This window comes from Nilaparvata lugens, chromosome 5 (assembly GCF_014356525.2).
Source record: "Nilaparvata lugens isolate BPH chromosome 5, ASM1435652v1, whole genome shotgun sequence".
NCBI lineage: Eukaryota > Metazoa > Arthropoda > Insecta > Hemiptera > Delphacidae > Nilaparvata > Nilaparvata lugens.
In genome coordinates, this window is record NC_052508.1 from 48,370,435 (window position 1) to 48,387,978 (window position 17,544).

The 17,544-nt window shown below is 33.9% G+C and overlaps 1 protein-coding gene across 1 annotated transcript in view; it reads left to right on the forward strand.

The window, feature by feature from the left end:
- Positions 1–17,544, forward strand: part of LOC111049165 (roundabout homolog 3-like) — a 168,230-nt gene that overhangs the window by 14,702 nt on the left and 135,984 nt on the right. The window contains exon 2 of the mRNA XM_039429513.1: positions 3,451–3,779. Coding sequence (XP_039285447.1) covers positions 3,641–3,779 — 139 coding nt within the window. The 5' untranslated portion in view covers positions 3,451–3,640. The remainder of the gene's footprint in view (positions 1–3,450; positions 3,780–17,544) is intronic.

Here is a 17,544-nt window from a genome sequence, read left to right on the forward strand (position 1 = left end):
TCTATGAGAATTAACATTCCCCTCTCTGTTTCATTTCCCCTCTTTCTTGCTTCTATCAAGTTTATTCAGTTTTGAATTTCTTGACCCGTCTTCTCACCTTTCACTTGAGGTCTTGTGGTTTTGCGTTTGTTTGGTCTGGTCTGTTATGCAAACATCATCCAGATTTTGTATTTTCTTGGTCAGCTTCTCTGTTTTATTATTTCATGGATTGTCTCCTACGAATCCCTGTGTAGCATTGATCAAAAAAGTTTACTTTTCAAATCTTTTTCATTGGTTTTTTGAAAGTTTTATTATCAATCTATCTTAATTTGAAATTGTTTGTTCTATTTTGATTTGTGATTTCAAGTTCAATGATTTGATGAAGAAATTGAAATGGACATAACCTACATAATTGGACAATTTAAGATAAAATTTAATAATAGAAAAAGTTTGGGCTATAGCCTGTTTTTTTCTGCCTATTGTTTTGTTTGTTATACCCAATAAAAAATGAATAAAACTATCATACCCCTGCATTTTCATGTTCAGTATATTGTTTACCATTCTATGGATTCTATTATATGGAGGCGTTATTTCTCCTTGATTCAAACTTAGATAAAATGAAATTCAGTAGAATCTAAACTTACTAAACATTTAGGTCAACCACGAATTCTAATGGATACCTTTCAACCGAATCAGGTTGTGAGTTAGTATTCTTTCTGAGTGCTGGACAAGGGTAAAAATAATAGACTATTCATAACAACAATAATTATTGTACTTACAAGTTGCAGCAGTTGAATGAGTAAAATAGATTTGAGGTGATAGAGATAGAGTGAGTGAGAGAACAAGCTGTCCAGTTATTTTCAATTAAACCGACAGCTGGCTCATAACGAGGTGACCGGACTAGGCAGGGTCTCCGAATTACCGAATGTTGGATAGTTTGTTGCTTGGACTTGATACTGTGTAATGCTTCCAAAGTCTACCGCTGTCTACGTTGACAATATTACTACAACTCCAGAATTCTCTTCTTATCTCTATTCTACTCCTACTCGTTCCTGTTCTCTTTTTCTATCCCTCTTTCTCTTCTGTCTCTCTCCCTGATTCCTCTCTTCCGTTCTCATTCCATTCACTTTTCTTCCTGTATTCTCCCTCTTTCTTCGTTTTTTTAACTCCTACTCGTTCTTATTCTTCTCTTCGTCCATCCCCCTCTCTCTCCCTCATTTTCTCTTTTGTCTCTCTCCTACTTTCTCTCCTCCTTCAATTCTATTAATTTCTCTTTTCCTCCTTTTTCTTCGGTTTTTGTAACTTTCCTTCCCTTTGTTCATCTATTTACTCTTTCTTCTCTCTCTTATCCTGCAGTACTTCTATCTACTTCTCTCTTCTCTTCTTACCCCTTGCTCTACCTCTCACTCTTTTCCTCCCTTTTCCACACCCATTCCGATGCACTAGTATAACGAGTGCATTGTCCATGAGAACTCGGTCACTATACAAAATGACGTAGGATGAAGAGAGCCGTTTCATTACAGGACCCGTGGCACAGCCTGTAATTTAGTTCTCCGTCATTATTATAGTCACAATAATAAATTCCCTGCATCGGGGACTGAATAGGTGCATTTCTCCATTGAGATTTGCCCTTTTGTTTCCCTTTGCATGCTTGCTTTGCCACGTTGCATCTAAAATTAGAGTACTCTATAGAATAATGTAATTAAACAGTATTGTAATGAAGTTGATAAGACAGTAATTAGATTAGGTATATGCAGTTTCACTGTTACTTCAATGTTAATCCGATGGAGTATAGTTCTGATGCTCCAAATAAATTATCGAAACATAATAATATGTCCTTTGAAGAAAATGGGGGTAACATTACAAGGGATATTCAGTAGGACATGAACAATCTCCTGCTCATAGCCCTGATTAATCCTGAATTAGATCAAATAATCACAAATAAATCAAACCTAATAATTCACAGATTCACAATTTCAATAGGGATTGCTCTAGCCATCTAGATTGTTATCAGTCATAATAATATATAATAATTATATCGACTGACCAAGTATTTTATACAGTAAAAGAGTACCAGATAATTGAAAGCTTTTTTAATTTGTCCATTAATTTTTTGTCATTTCGAAAATTACCACAGAAAACTTAAGTCCATCATCGTTATTTTGTCTTGCTATTGTATTTAGTCTATGAAGTTTTTGTTTATTTCCTGAAAGGATAGTTATGGTAATCATTATGATGATGCAAACGTTTTCGATCTTATTGCCTATTTCAAGCTCTAAAAGAATGAAAATGCAAATTGAAGAACTTTCATATAATACTATTCAATTGAGATTGCATTTACATCTCTTCACTACCATTATCTTCAGTCTAAATGCTTAATGGCCGTATGCATTAACTATGTTTAACGTTAATTCAGGAATATCGGGGACCGAGCTTCGCTCTGGAGTACAAAAGCATAAAAAAATTACTATGAAAGAAGAAATTATAATAACATTCATAGTTCATACAGAAATGTTCTATCTAATCACAGTAAATTGAGTTTAATTCCCAGAGGAATGCAAAAAAATCCCTCACAAAGGCCCGGTTGCACAAAAGCCGGTTAAATTTCAATCCTGATTAATTTCACGTGAACCAAATCATAGACGATCATTTCAAAAAGATGGCTCTACTGGAATTAATCAGGATTGAAAATAACCCGGCTTTTTTACAACCGGCACTAAGTACCTGATTGGATGATTACAAAAGTTCAACAGCTGAGTCATACATAATTTTGATACAGTCCCACACACATGAACTCGCTCACTCACCTCCATCATCAACAGACGACGAAATAATTATTATCAGCTGTTTTTGCAAGGATGAATAATAATTATCCTTTCAATGTCCTTCAGCGAGATTTCCCAGGGATGAGACCTAGTGCAATCGAATTTTTATATTATAAACCTACTATGTTCTGAATTTCGTGAGAATCGTTAGAGCCGTTTTCGAGATCCGGTGAAATATAAACATCTAATCATATAAACATATAAACAGAAATTGCTCGTTTAATAGTATAGGATTAAGAGATGGCTCGCATTTTTTATAATGTGCTTCATTCCGGGTTTAAACCAACAGCTGATCCATCACTTTTTAAACTGGGATGGTGCATTTATGGGCTTTGATGAAGATCTTGCATTTTATTAATTTGATTAAATAGATTATTGTAATGTCAGTATAATTAATTTAAACTTCTGAATAAATAATATAGAAATAACTACATAGTACCCTTTTTAAACTTTTCTACTTAAACACAACTAGCTTTCAAGCCATTTTCAAGTGAGTTTTTTTAATTTTTTAAGAGTATCGTGTAGTTGTTTCTATATTAATTGAACGATTCAAGTAGCCCTATTAAAATACTTCATTTGAAAATGTCAATATTATTTCACATTTTCACTCTTACTAATCTTCATTTTCCATTTTCCTCTGTTTCAGGTTAGAGAGCTCTCGCGCGGTGTGGATTATGCTAACGGGACCTGTGTAAAAGTGATTGATAGAATACGCAACAAAAAGGAGAAATATTTGAGTGATAAATTATTCGATAACATAGTATATAATATGATAGTAGGTGGGGGTGGCGCGAGTTTGTGTGTGTCCGTATGAGAGTGCGTGTGCGCGTGGTGCGATGAAGGATTGTGGTGACTGGTGTGCTGTGACGTCATCACTCGTAGGACACCATGGTGCATCGTGGTGCTCCGGTGGCAGAACCAAGATGGCGGTGTTGGTGTTGCTGCTAGTCGCTGCAAATGCTCCATGTGTTACAGGTTAGTTGAGAGATTTTACAAAATATTTTTGAAGCAATCCGAATTTTTAAATAAACCATGAATTGTGATTTTTATCCGGAGATCAAGAAGTTTCTTGAACCAGACGTCAACATTGACTACTAGCTCTAATAAATCAACTGAAGTGATTTATATACTGATTAAAATTAATTAGATGACTGATAAGTTGTTGAAGAACTGATGTCAACAAAAGCTACTAGTCTACCGGTAGTCTCAAAAGCTAAGTAGGCTCTGGCCTATTTAATCAAGTATGGCGATGAGCGTGTGGGTCAACTTGGCTCGCGTTGGACACTGGAAGCTGATTATTAATGCGCGCACACGCACATATATGCGTGCGAGCGTCTTCACCGTATATTCTTCAATTTCCAGAACCGTGCTCAATAATAATAATTGTTGCTATGCTCAATGCTGCAAAGAGCAAAGTGGTCATTAGGATGCGAGGTGAGGAACGAAGTATGTTCTCCCTAACTGCTATTATGAGAAAGAAGGTGGAAGAGGCGTAGAAGAAAATGGTTAAACCGAAGGAGGTAGGCTGATTGAAAGAAGTGAAGAATATGGAGAAGAGGAATAACTAGGAAAATGAAGGAAAGATAGAAGAGTTATTAGGAACATAATCAGCAACAAAAGGGGAAATAGAGAAACCAGTAAGACAAATAAGAAGTGGGAAATAATAAGAGAGAAGACGTTGAGAAGATGAAGAACTAACTAATAGGATCAAACGAGAAAGAGGAGATATAATGGAAAGAATTGGGGGAATGAGGAAGTTTAAATTCTTAAGATAAGGATCAAAATGATCATTTAGAGAATATGCAGTGAAAAAAGTACATTAATTCAAGAGAATAAGAAATTCATTAATAAGAGGTCCAAGATAAACACTAGATAATTATGTAGGAGTATCAGGAAGTATAGGAATAGTAGGAGATAATGATGATTATAAAATAGGAGGAAAGAAGACAAGAACAAGAAGATATAGTAGATGGAGAAAGAAAGCGATAAGTGAAGAAAGTAATAAATAGGAGAGGACAATAAAGAAAAGAGCTAACAATAAGTAGATACGGAAAAAATTGAGAAGGGATAAATGATACTTCGAAGGTCAAAGTAGAATATGATCATATAGGGAATAGAGTAGAAGACAGTGAAGTTGCTAGAGAAGAATAAAAAAGGTAAGTAGAATGACAAGAATCACTGGAAGAAGGAGCAAAAAGGAAATAGGGAATAAGAAGATAAAGTAAGAGGTCCCCTAAAGTATGTGGAATACGAATCAGGAAGTAGTAACGGCAAAGAAGAAGACAGAATAGAGGTAAATATTATGAAGAAGTAGTAGTACATTGATTGGATGTTGAGGAAGAAGAGAAGAAGATAGAGTAAAAGATAGTGGAAAATAAAAACTCCGCTAACGGTGCCCACTATTATCGAGTCCTGGTAATTAGCATAGTTATTGGTTCATAAATTAACAGGAGTCGGCGTTCACTCGTTTCATTATTTGGCTTCACGCATGCGCAGGAATGCAAGACTCACTCTCATCATACGAAAACAGCAGCTGTCAATCTTAGCCTCTTTCGCCTGGTCACCTCTCGTCTCAAGACTATGCTAAGTAGCACTTCAGCCTCAACACGTTACGGTAGCTTCTCATATAATGAATAAACTATAATTATAGGTTATTCATATTGGTTACTGGTCAATAATATTATGTCCTCTTTTAGCCAGTCATTGGAGGAATTCGAACCATCTGTGTCTACCGATTATCCGAATATCCTGATTTAAGATTCAATGTGAAATACTGAAATTGAATGAACATTAAATACTGTTGAAAAATTATTCAAAATATTCATATTGGTCACTTGTCAATAATTATGTGCTCTTTTGTCCAGTCATTTGGAAGAATTCGAACCATCTTTGTCATCCTGCTCTGAGGTTCCATGTGAAATACTGAAATTCAATGAACAATGCTGTTGAAAAATGAACTCAAAATATCCAATGATAGTGAGCAGTATGGCACAGTATAATCAGAGAGAAATCAATGAATAACATTGAAATGACAATTGAGTGTTCAAAATAACTGCATCTTCTTCAGATTAGCCTCATGGAATGATCGATCTAGTGAGTGATTCTTCTTTTATGTAATTCAGCTATAAAGAATTCAATACTTATAAAATCCGATAAGAATAATACAATAGAAAAAAGATAGCATAGCTATCATGATATGCTTGCCATGATAATACCAAGCGGATAGTATATACAAGGTAACATTCTCCACTCTCAGATAGGCCTACCACAGAATAGGCATACAGGAAACTGTTTGCTGCCTCTGTGCTGCTACCAGGTAGAGCCTGCAGGATGAGCTGGATTCAGGCAGAAGGTGCAACCCAACATGTAACATATTAGATATCGTACGTTTAGTTTTAAACTATTGTTGATAACAAGTTCAGAGTATCAATTTTCGATTTCTCTTGGATATTTTGTTATAGATTACTGTATCAAATTTTTTATTTATTTTTTTTTCTTTTATTTTATTTATTTACAATGCAAATGACACTAATGTAATAACATTGAAAGATGAATTAATAAGGTAGTCCTTGTGCTATTTTTCTTCCAAATTTATAAGTGACAAAGTCCAAGATAGGGTTAGAATTTCACATGTGCAATTTTTATAAAATTTTAGTCCAAAATAAACATGAAAACTATAAATTTTGAATTTAGATGACTTGAATTAATAAATGGATAAGTAATATTCCACTCAATTGCCACTTGTAACGAATAATATTGAGTTATTTAAGAAAATTTGGAACCATTCAAGAAACACAAACTTGTAAATTTGCCATGTTAATTTGTATAATTGTAACATTCCTCGTATTCATCGATTTATCTTTGGTTGTAAACATAGTTTTCTAATTACTTAATTTGTTGTACTTCCTAGTCAGTGTATTACTTACTGGCATACTAGATTCCTGCATTCTAATAAACGAGTTTGTATTGATTTCAGCGACCACTTAGTTAAAGTTCTTGCTGATTGATAGTACATTTTATGTAATTGATCTAAGCTTATTAGGTTGAACTTGCAAGCTTAAGTACTACTAAATTACTTATCTAAGTAGGCACGCCCTATTTTAATAAATAATTGCCTACTTTTAATAATGACTTCATCAATTATTATTCTTAGCGTAAGTGTGAAGAGAAACACTATGGTGTTGTTTTTTAGTGGTTTTATTGCAATTTATTCTATGGCAAGTCAAGTTTTTCACTTGGTAGTATTCCAGGTAGAATAACATTTCATCATATCAGATTAACCCAATACTATTACTTTGTGAATTGAATCTGGAAAAATTCCAGCTAGATTACCACTTGATTTATGAAGCAACAATATGTTTTTATATGTATTATTTTAATGTATTAATCTCAATCATACCTGACATTCCTCAGATTTATTGTCCACAACGCCACTATCGCAACTATTCCAATATAAGCCACAATGTTCTAATAAATGCATTTTAAAAAAACAGTAGTGTAATGCGTTCGTGAAAGTGTTTGTGACAGTGACTCGAACAAACTTTGACAACATAATGATGGAGGCTTGTTCTCTTTACTCTTAGAATAAAAATTCACTTATCCAATATTTATTCCGTTCAAGGTTATTATTGTAGACTTCAACCTATACTATAAGTACTGAAGATAGAAATACATGACCAGAAATCTTGATCTTGAAAAAATCATCTAGTAACCATCCATTTCCAAATTCTAAAATCATGAGCGAATTACTCCACTGAAAAATAGAATAACTATTACTTTGCGTTTTTCGGTTAAGTACACTGTGATGAATTTTTATAGGTAACAAAATTATATTCGGATTAAGCCATAATAATGAGTAGTCATTGCTCAGTAAAGTAAAGTTAGTAAATTTAGAACAATAATACTTCAAGTTTTTCAAATAACTGTACTCAAAAATTGATAGAACAAGTAAAGAAGTGCAGTAGTTTCTTATGTTGTTAAAGACGTCTATTCTAGTACAAGTTATTTATATTATTCAATACAAGCATCCTGATTGAATCATATTGGACTACTGTTCGTAAGAACAGTACCTTAATTGAATAAAACTATTCGGGAAGTGATCCTGGAGTCTATTTAAATAACCACTCACTAAGATAGAGCAAGATGGAGACGTAGAGAAAAGAGAAAGACGAAGAAGCGTAGCCGGGTTTTATTCTACATTCTATAAAAGGAAGGTACAAAAGCTGACTCAAGGTTGGGCGACGTGTGGAGAGGTGGGGGGGGGGTTCAAGTAAGCTTAGCTGAGCCCGGAAATCGCTCCTGATGCTCTTTGAAAGAGAGAAACATTGAGAGAGAACGATAAGAGAATAGCAAAATTGAGATTTAGAGATTCGAATGCCATTGAAACTGTCGGCAAGTATGCAAACCGTATGTGTATATAGGTATAGTGATACTTATAGGGTAGGGTGTATGTGGGAGTATGTTAGGTAGTATGAGAGTAAAGTTGTAGTACTATACGGTTTCTACCCAGAGGCGCCAAGTCCAGCCAAAGCCCTTCTTTGCCACCCACACTCTTACTTACTTGCTCTGTCTCACTAACTCTGTCTTGTCTTGACTTACCTGCTGGACCCTGACCTTCGTCTTTGCTAATGATACACGCGGTCTCCGTTTACCTGTACTAGGACTTGCATACTGTACAAACATTCCTCTACAGTAGTGATAATAAATAATGAATGATATGTTATCCATTTGCTTCTGCGTATTTCTATTCGTGATGTAGATGTTTGCTAGTTGTACTCGTATATTTGTAATTCTTGTTAGGATAATAAAAAGAACAAGCGTTTAAAAAGGAGAATTCAATAAAAAATGAAGCAAGTGTGTGTATTCAATTCAATCTACTGCTTCTCTGAATGATAATATTTTAAACCCTTTTGAATCATTGATTGGGATGAACATTTGCACATTTCCGTGGAAAATAACACTCACGTTAGTGGGCGACAACTGTTTTATGCTGGTATGTTGTGCACATTCTATTGAGCCACAAAACAATTGTCGCCCACAAACGTGTGTTATTTTTCACATGAAAGTTCATTACAATCAGCAGTATTCATGAGTGTTAGGAAGGACACGTCAACAATGAATTTTATTATTTTTTTTTATTTGTTCATTTACAATGCAAATGACACTAATGCAATAACATTATAGAAGATAAAATAATAAGGTAGTCCTTGTGCTATTTTTCTTTCAAATTTATAGGTGACAAAGTCCAAGATAAGGTTAGAATTTCACATGTGCAATTTTTATAAAATTTTAGTCCAAAATAAACATGAAAACTATAAATTTTGAATTTAGATGATTTGAATTAATAAATTGATAAGTAATATTCCACTCAATTACCACTTGAAACTAATACTATCGAGTTATTTTAAAAAATAATTATTTAAAATAGTTATTTTATCAATCCTAATTTCAAATTGAAATTTTAAGATAGAACTCAGAGCTCCATTACATGTGAGTTGTAAGATTTTCATTGTTAACTCTTATCAGTAAGAAGTGCATTACTTGATAACGTGTATAATTGATGTCATAATGACTCACTTCTACGTGATGTAATGTAAGTAAAAATGTCGCCGGGGATTGAATCACTTTTGACGGCCATACTTCCTGCAAAACATTGATAGCATCAAGCATCAACCAACAACACCAACCAACCATCGAGAGCAGATCATCATCAGAACCAATTTCAGTGCAATTTTGATCGAACAATGCCATTTTGTTGCGCCGGCAAGGAATTAACTCTATCAGTCATTGTTGGGGCAAATTGAAAACACCTATTTGACTGCAGCTAACCGCAAAGGTTAACCTTGTAATGGCTAGCTAATAATAGCTTATATTCATGAGCAACAAATTTCGCTATCGGAAATTGGTCTGCAGGGTAGTCTCTCAAGTCTCAGCTAATCTTGATCCGAGGTCACAGCTCCTTTTATGTAATGCAACTCAGGGAACCAGTCAGCATCTCGAGCAAAATAAAACGCAAGTCAGACGAGTTTATTATTTATAAGATGATAGAGATTAGCCTATCGCTTTGATTTAGGAAAAGTATCATTCGTATCCAAGTCGTTGGTAATGATTAGAGATTACTACCGCATTCGAATAGGTAATGTGCGTTCCAATCCAATGGATTTTTGATATGGTTCTTAGATCTCACGTTAATTCTTGAATTGAAATAATACATTATTTGAGTATGTGGTGTAGGTTATTCTATTCAATTCTATTAACATTTATCATTAAAAAATCAATTGACCAAGCTATGATTTTTCTTGATCAATTTTGTTTTATTTATGAAGACAACAGGCCAAGAAATCGATTAAGTCAATCTTCTATCAAATGTGACAAAATCTGTAGGTAAGTTATGAATTATACAAAATCAGCTACCAACATGAGTGAAGTTTATTGGTGATCTTGTATTGTGGAGACTCATAAATTCGTAGGTATCTTGTTTTTTTAATTACACGAGTTCCAATCAAGTTGATAATAATGTGAGTTTATGCAGATCACCCGGATAATAAATATATGCTACATTCATTATTTATTTCATTTCCTTATAGTTTTCAACGCATTTTCATTTTAGATCTGTAAAAATTCCAAGAATTCCTATAGAATTTCCAGGCAAGTGAATTTAGCTAGCTGCTAACCAACCTTCTAAATTGAACCAATAAATCAATCAATTTTTTACCCCACCAAATGCGTAAGGATGGTTCCTGTCCCTCCTCATATTTTTCTTCTTCTTCTTTCTACGTTTGCTTCGTTCAAATCAATCGAGGCACCTGCAAACGACACAGTCGTATGTCACTGTCTCCCAGAGTCTTGTCATACTTTTTCATTTCAACTGTGGTGTGGATTTTGGTCACCAAGAAGAAAAAGCGGCTGGTGGTGGGAGGGGTGAAGAGGAGTCAGGGGAGGTGTGAAGGTGGATGAATAATGGGTGGAGAGGTGTGATGATTGGAAGAAGGTGGCGAAAGAAAATAAAAGGAGAAAATGAAGAAGACGAAGAAGGGGAAAGTAGAGAAACGTCACAGCCACCAGATGTGTGATAAGTCAAAGACAAGTCCGAAAAACGTGGTGGCTGTATTTTTCACACCATTCCAGACAATTTCCAGTCCAACATTCTCACCAAAGTGGACCATCAACAGACTGTCTGTCAGTTTTGTATTTATAAAAACTATGTTTGAAGAAAGGAGGAACACTGCAAATTAAATAAATATCGGTCTGTAAAAGAGTTCATGATTTTTCTCATGGACATACCTAAGAAACAGCTTGTCTCTTGTAAGAAGATGTAGGGAAGTAGACTACTGAAATTCAAATCAAGCTAGAGCTTCCTGTTGTGCTAGTTCTGTTGAAATATTGTAAAATGCTATTCCGGAAATTTTGACTATGTTGATTAAAGAAGTTTTGTATATTCTCAAATATAGAAATTTGACTAACGATAACACCTATTTGATTTGATAGCGGTATTTGATTTAATCGAATCGTTGATCGTTGATAAATCGTATATATAAATAAGTTTTGAGAAATCTAGAGAACAGCAATATCTCAGTACACATTATGTCTTAACCACCCAGTACAGTAAATTATTTTCGCCTGCATTAGTTTAAACCTCTGTTTTTAGTATTCTTGTATTCATGTACTTTGTATATCATCACGGAACTCTACCACTTCAGGTCATTCAAGAATTCTACTTCGCTAGTCTCTTTGACCAAATATCAAATGTTCGGTGCAGAAGGTACAGAAGACAACAATGGAAATAAAATATTGAAAAATGAAAGGCAGGCTTGTTTTGGCGAATGATAGATGTTGTTGTTGTGGAGTAGAGCGTAGAGTACAAATGCAGTAATTGAGTATTCAGCTCTGCTTCCAATCTGTCATGTCGCTTGTTTTGCTTGCTGAATGTTTAATTGTAGCAAGTGCGCGTGTACACACCACAGCCAAGCGATGTCCGATTGATTTACACGTATTTTTACGAGCATACGTGATCCACTGATAATATATAGTCTAGTGGAGCGTGCTTCGCTTGTTTCAAGTTTTTGTTAGCAAATTCTGTTTCTACGCTTTATACTTGTTTATATCATACAGTAATATAGTAAGTACAGGTCTGTAAACTTCAAGATTATATCTAGCTGTAGTATTCAGAACTTGAACCAACTTTTATGCCAATCAATGTCTCAATTAATATTTGTTCATTATATCCTATAAAGTTAAACCTTTGTGCTACATTTTTGTGATTTCTTATAAGTCAGGCATAATCCAGCACAATATGAAAGTCAACCTCAGTAGAATTTTAGGCAGTGTAAATTTGTTTGAAACAATATTAAGAGTAATTTATACTTATACTGTGTTACTTGACACAGTACATTTTAGTACGTTATTGAAAGTGAAGTTAAAAGTTATTCACTGTCTATCTATCTCCAGTGTGCCCTGCCCTTATCTTGGAAGTTCTCTCTTTCATTTTTGCTCTTATTCATGTATAGTTTGATTTATGAATCCTCATAAACTTATTTGGTTGATAAATCCCCATAGGACAATAAATGCTTTTATTCGTTACAAAAGAATAAACATCATCTCACATATTAAAAAAAGACGTCTTCAACCATTGAATTATTAAATCATTGTTGGTAATTCAACGCAAATATATAATTATTATCAGATAGCAAATATTTGCTATTGTGATATATTACGGGACGAATAAACAAATCTAGTAAAAATCTGTTTTTTTTTGTACGGTAAGTCTATTTGAGAAATGAAGCTGAAATTCATTTACACATAATTTCAATATATGATTAGACGCTAATCTCTCAAATGTTGATGATTACAGTAGTTGATTATTTTCACATTATTTAATGATAGCATTCATTACTGAACATAGATAAAATAAATTACAGTATCTTCACATCGCAAGGCTCCCAATTTTATTTACCGCATTGTTTTTATTTCAATGGTAAGCATTTATAGCATTTATGGTAGGCTACGTCTTGAACAATATTAAATATTGTTGATTAAAAATTTTATAGAATATGAAAAAATATCCTCATGATAGTTGTAACTTTCTGATATTTTCGTGACTCCCGTGCTCAGTTTCCTATTTCCATATTTTGGAGTTCCGTTTTTGAAAATTATCGCATAATTATAGTCAAGAAACAACCTTTCTATCAAAAATGCATTTTTAATTTCTCACTCCTAGACACACGCTAAACTTCAGAGCTATAAAATATGCATTTTCAAATGGATGCTTCATTTCTACAACAGATGGTTTTGAAAAAACAACAGTAGGCACTCAGACGAATTCATTTTCGTTATTCTTTTGTCACTTTTTCATTGACAATTTTGTATTCTAAACATTCTACGGAATCACGCTTCCACCCATTTCCGCTTCTAGTACCGTTTTATCTCCATGTTCCATCTTTATCTTCCATTAGACCCGGCAGGCTGATTCTTATCTTCCTCTTCCTTTCACTTTTTAGTCATCGTTGGAAAAGTTGGGTCGTATCTTTCTATACAAACTATTACCGTATGCTTTTGCTATGTTCTCTATGTTACTGTTATGCACTTTGGCTTCCATCAACTGTATTGTGCGATCATAAAAAGTCAAGTTTGTATTTGGATTGTTCATTGCCCACCCTACTTCAATATACTGTAGTATGTTATCACCGATTACCGAGTAGGCTACAGAAGTATTTCATGTTTGTTTATGTCCTCCCTATATCCATATACTGTAGTGTGTTATCGTTGTTAGAGGTCTGATGGTTGAAGTGATTCTCATAAAAACTTGAGAGCGATCAAATCTCGAATTATTTTAACAATTTGCAATTACTTGCGATGAGAATTGAATAGAAGAGTTCAATACTGCTGCTGTGAGCAGAATCTAAAATTGGGCCCTCAAGCTCTGAAAATTGGCATTTAGAATTGGGGGCTGGGGCTGGCGATCAACTCAACCTAGATACACATGCAAGCCAGCTTCTCGGTAATCCCACCAATTTCAGGCGCTAAATTCGAGGTGCTGAACTTGATAGTGAAACATGTTCTTCGAATTCTTCATGTTGATAAAGATGGGAGCAGTTAGGTCAACTTGGTACTAGTTAGGATATACAGTAGTATATTTTTCTACATGATTTCTCTGAATAAATACTGTGTGATATATTGGAGACGAACCATGCAAATAAGAAGTCATTGTACTGTGCTTCCACAAAATATATAATGGTTAAATGATTCGGGAATATTGTTCAGATTCAGGGTAAAACAGAGTAAAACATCAATCTTGAGATGAACATGGAATTTGAGTCAGAATTTTATCATTTCGGGTTGAGATCTAGAGAAATCTGATTTAGTAATCAAAAATAAAAAATGGATTTTAGCTCAACCAATCTTCTAATACTAACTTTATATCTACTGAAAAGTTTATAGTATTCCACTTGTAGTTTTACTCTTTTATATTACAGTAATTTACAATAAATATTTCAAGGTCAAAATGACTACTCACTATAGGCTATATACCAAACAATTCTAAATACAAAACTGTACTCCAAATGACATTTTGTATTTTATATTACTTTCTTTAAATAAAATACTACTTTTTAGGAATTGATTTCCGTCCCCCTCTATCTCTATTATGCTTACTATATTACTATCTATACTACTATTACTATCTATTACTATATATTACTATCTCTATTATCCCCTCTATCTCTGTTATCCACTGCATACTGCTGTATATACTGACTGTATTTGATAACCCTGATCTACTTTCAACCTACTTCATTTTATTAATCAATTATTTGATCTTATCTACCTATATAATTATTTTACTTTATCAATTTTCTGTTTTTTTCTCTTTTCTCTTCAATATTCATATTGATTAAAACTTTTACAATATTTCCATTAATAAATAAATCCTTAGTTTAAATAACGAAATTAACGTTTTGGTAGAGAGTTAGTGGGGAGGATATTTTTAATATTCTTCCCAAAGAATGGACATTGACATGTCCAAAGCTCCGCCAATTTATGTAGATGCATAACAATATGATTATTATCTATAGTTATTATATTACAAATTGCTTTTTCATATCATATACAGTTCAATAGTTATTTTCTTAGTCTATATTATGTAAATTCATCTATACCTTTGCTGTATTGTAAGCTATTGTATATAAGTGTATAAGCCAGTATATATTGTAATCTACATAAATAAAGTACTCAATCAATCAATCAATCAATCAATCTCTTCACCGTCAATTCCCCTTTCTCCCTCTAATTGTGAGAGTAAAAGTACATTTATCACAAGGAGTAAGTGTTAAACGAGCATTCACATTTTACTTTCAAATTTGAAATTCCAGTTTCAAAGAGGGAAAATTTGGATTAGATTTCAGATGTTGATTGAGGAAGGCTGCATAGGGTAGATTGTGTTTGCGGGCTTGGAGGGGTGGGGAGGGATTGATCCAAGATGGAGAGGGGGAGGTGTTGTGACGTTTATGTAGGGGAGATGAATCTGAGAATGTGAATGTGTCGTGTGTGCGGTAGGTGCTTTCAGAGACGGAGACTGAGCTCCTGAGAGAAAAAAACCGAATTCGAATAGTAAAAGCAAGAGTAGAGGGTGCATATCCTTTCAAGTGTGAGGTCCCAGCGGGTTTTTCCATGTCTTCCCGACATGGCCAATATATTTTATGGTTTTTTGTTGAAAGTGGCACTAACTGAAGATAGAGTCGTGCTACCACTTTTGAGATGGCTGATTGGCTCTTAGATTTTCACTTAGTGGGGAGGGTTGCTGATCAAAGTTTACAAAAGTGTCGAGTTCAATCTGATATGGATGTTGAGTGATACCCTCTAGACATAATATACAATACCCCAAAATGTTTTACAGTCTCTTCTCAATCTGTATCATGAGTATTATCCAAGATTATACAATCTCTTTGTACCTAGTTAAGGAATGATTAGAAAATGTAACAGTCTCTTTGTTGAAGCTTCTCTCCAGAATTGATCCCTTTTGTGAAATGATCATGGTGCACATGTTCTGTTACTGTGAAAAAAATGTTTCAACAGTTTTAATTGTATACATTTGTCAATCAACTAGGCTTTTAGAGGGTGTGGAATCACTTTCTGATGACGCATTTGAGAAGTTTCGGTGGTGGTATCTTCAGGAGGCCTCCCACCAGATGTGCACGCTCTGAATAAATCACATTTTTCTTACCCCTTGAAAATGTTATATTCAGCTTGTTTAGAGATCATGGATGCAAAAGAATATTTGATTAGACTTGATTGATTGAGTGAATGTTGATAGAGAATATATTAGAAGTACTTCTTTACTTCAATTGCACCACATTATTTATTTGGCGGAGTTGGGACTATCTAGTCCTCTCTACCACCCAACCTTGAATTACCGTACACTACAGTATTGCACTACCGTATAGACTACAGAGAAACTTATCGACCTCACCGTTCTGTTCGTACCCTTATGGTGGATACATTATAAAACGTAGTTTACTCACTTTGTATTTATTCAGTATTTTATTTTAGCAAAATGAATGTTCATGTTTTTATTGTGTATTTATATATTAAATTTTCTGTTACAGGTAATTGAAATTTTCATGGAAGAAGTAGGCCTAGTGATTCTCAAGTCTTAAGAACTGGTGAGTTAACTTGGTGTATTTTTCATTTTCAAAGTACGATACTGTTAGATGTTAGATACTGTGCAAAATTGTTGATAATAGGAAGTCGTATATGATAGTAGGAAGTAGGAAGTCGTGTACTCATTTAACCAAGTTAACGGAATTCTGGTAGGGTTTACTATCATTCATTAATACTCCTATTTTTTTTATGAAATTTATCCCACTATTCCTTGTTCTCTATTTCAGTTGAAATGTTGATATATCAAGAATAGTCACAAAACTTTGTTCAGTTACAACCAGAGAGTATAGAATGTAAATAGAATGTATAGAATTTATTTTACATTCTATCCTCACTGGTTACAACTGAACGTTTGGTTACTCTTTCCAGTACGTATGAGTTTTATTCGCCCTCGTCTTGAATATTCTTAGAAACAATAGTTATCATCTGTGTTCTTCATTAACGGCCTGAATACAATACACTTTTTACAAAGAAACATAACCGTACTGAATACAATCTCTGACAATTTATCACCATAGCCCACTTGTATGCTCTTTCCATTGGTCCATAATAGTCAACACAATTATGTCAGCCAAGAAATGTCTCCACTGATTGAATCAACACTGTTGACAAACAAAACCCACAGACTATTTGAAATTGAGCGTCATTGTATGCAAATCAGTAATTCAATTCCGAGACTCGTTCCACAAATAATAACGTAGGCAGTTGCTACTGTTCTTCTGCTTCTCTGTTGTGGACCTCTGTTTTGGGAAATACATTCTGGTTGTGGCTGTTGTTCTCTATTGACCCTCTTTGAACTAAAGTCAAGTAGTTGAAAACTGATTTGATTATTGATTCTTGAGGTATCAGTTGAAAATGAATTCTATTAATAATTGCATACTTCATATTATACCACTGCAATATCAATGCTGTATTATTTCTGTGATATCAATGTTCAAGTTTCATTATTTCATTATAACAATATATTATTTTGTGAAGCAATAATATTCAATTAATGACGCAGAATAATATAAGATATCTTTATACTGTTCAATAGTGACTACAATTTATTGTGACAATTTGAACATCAGATGTGAAGATAAACATA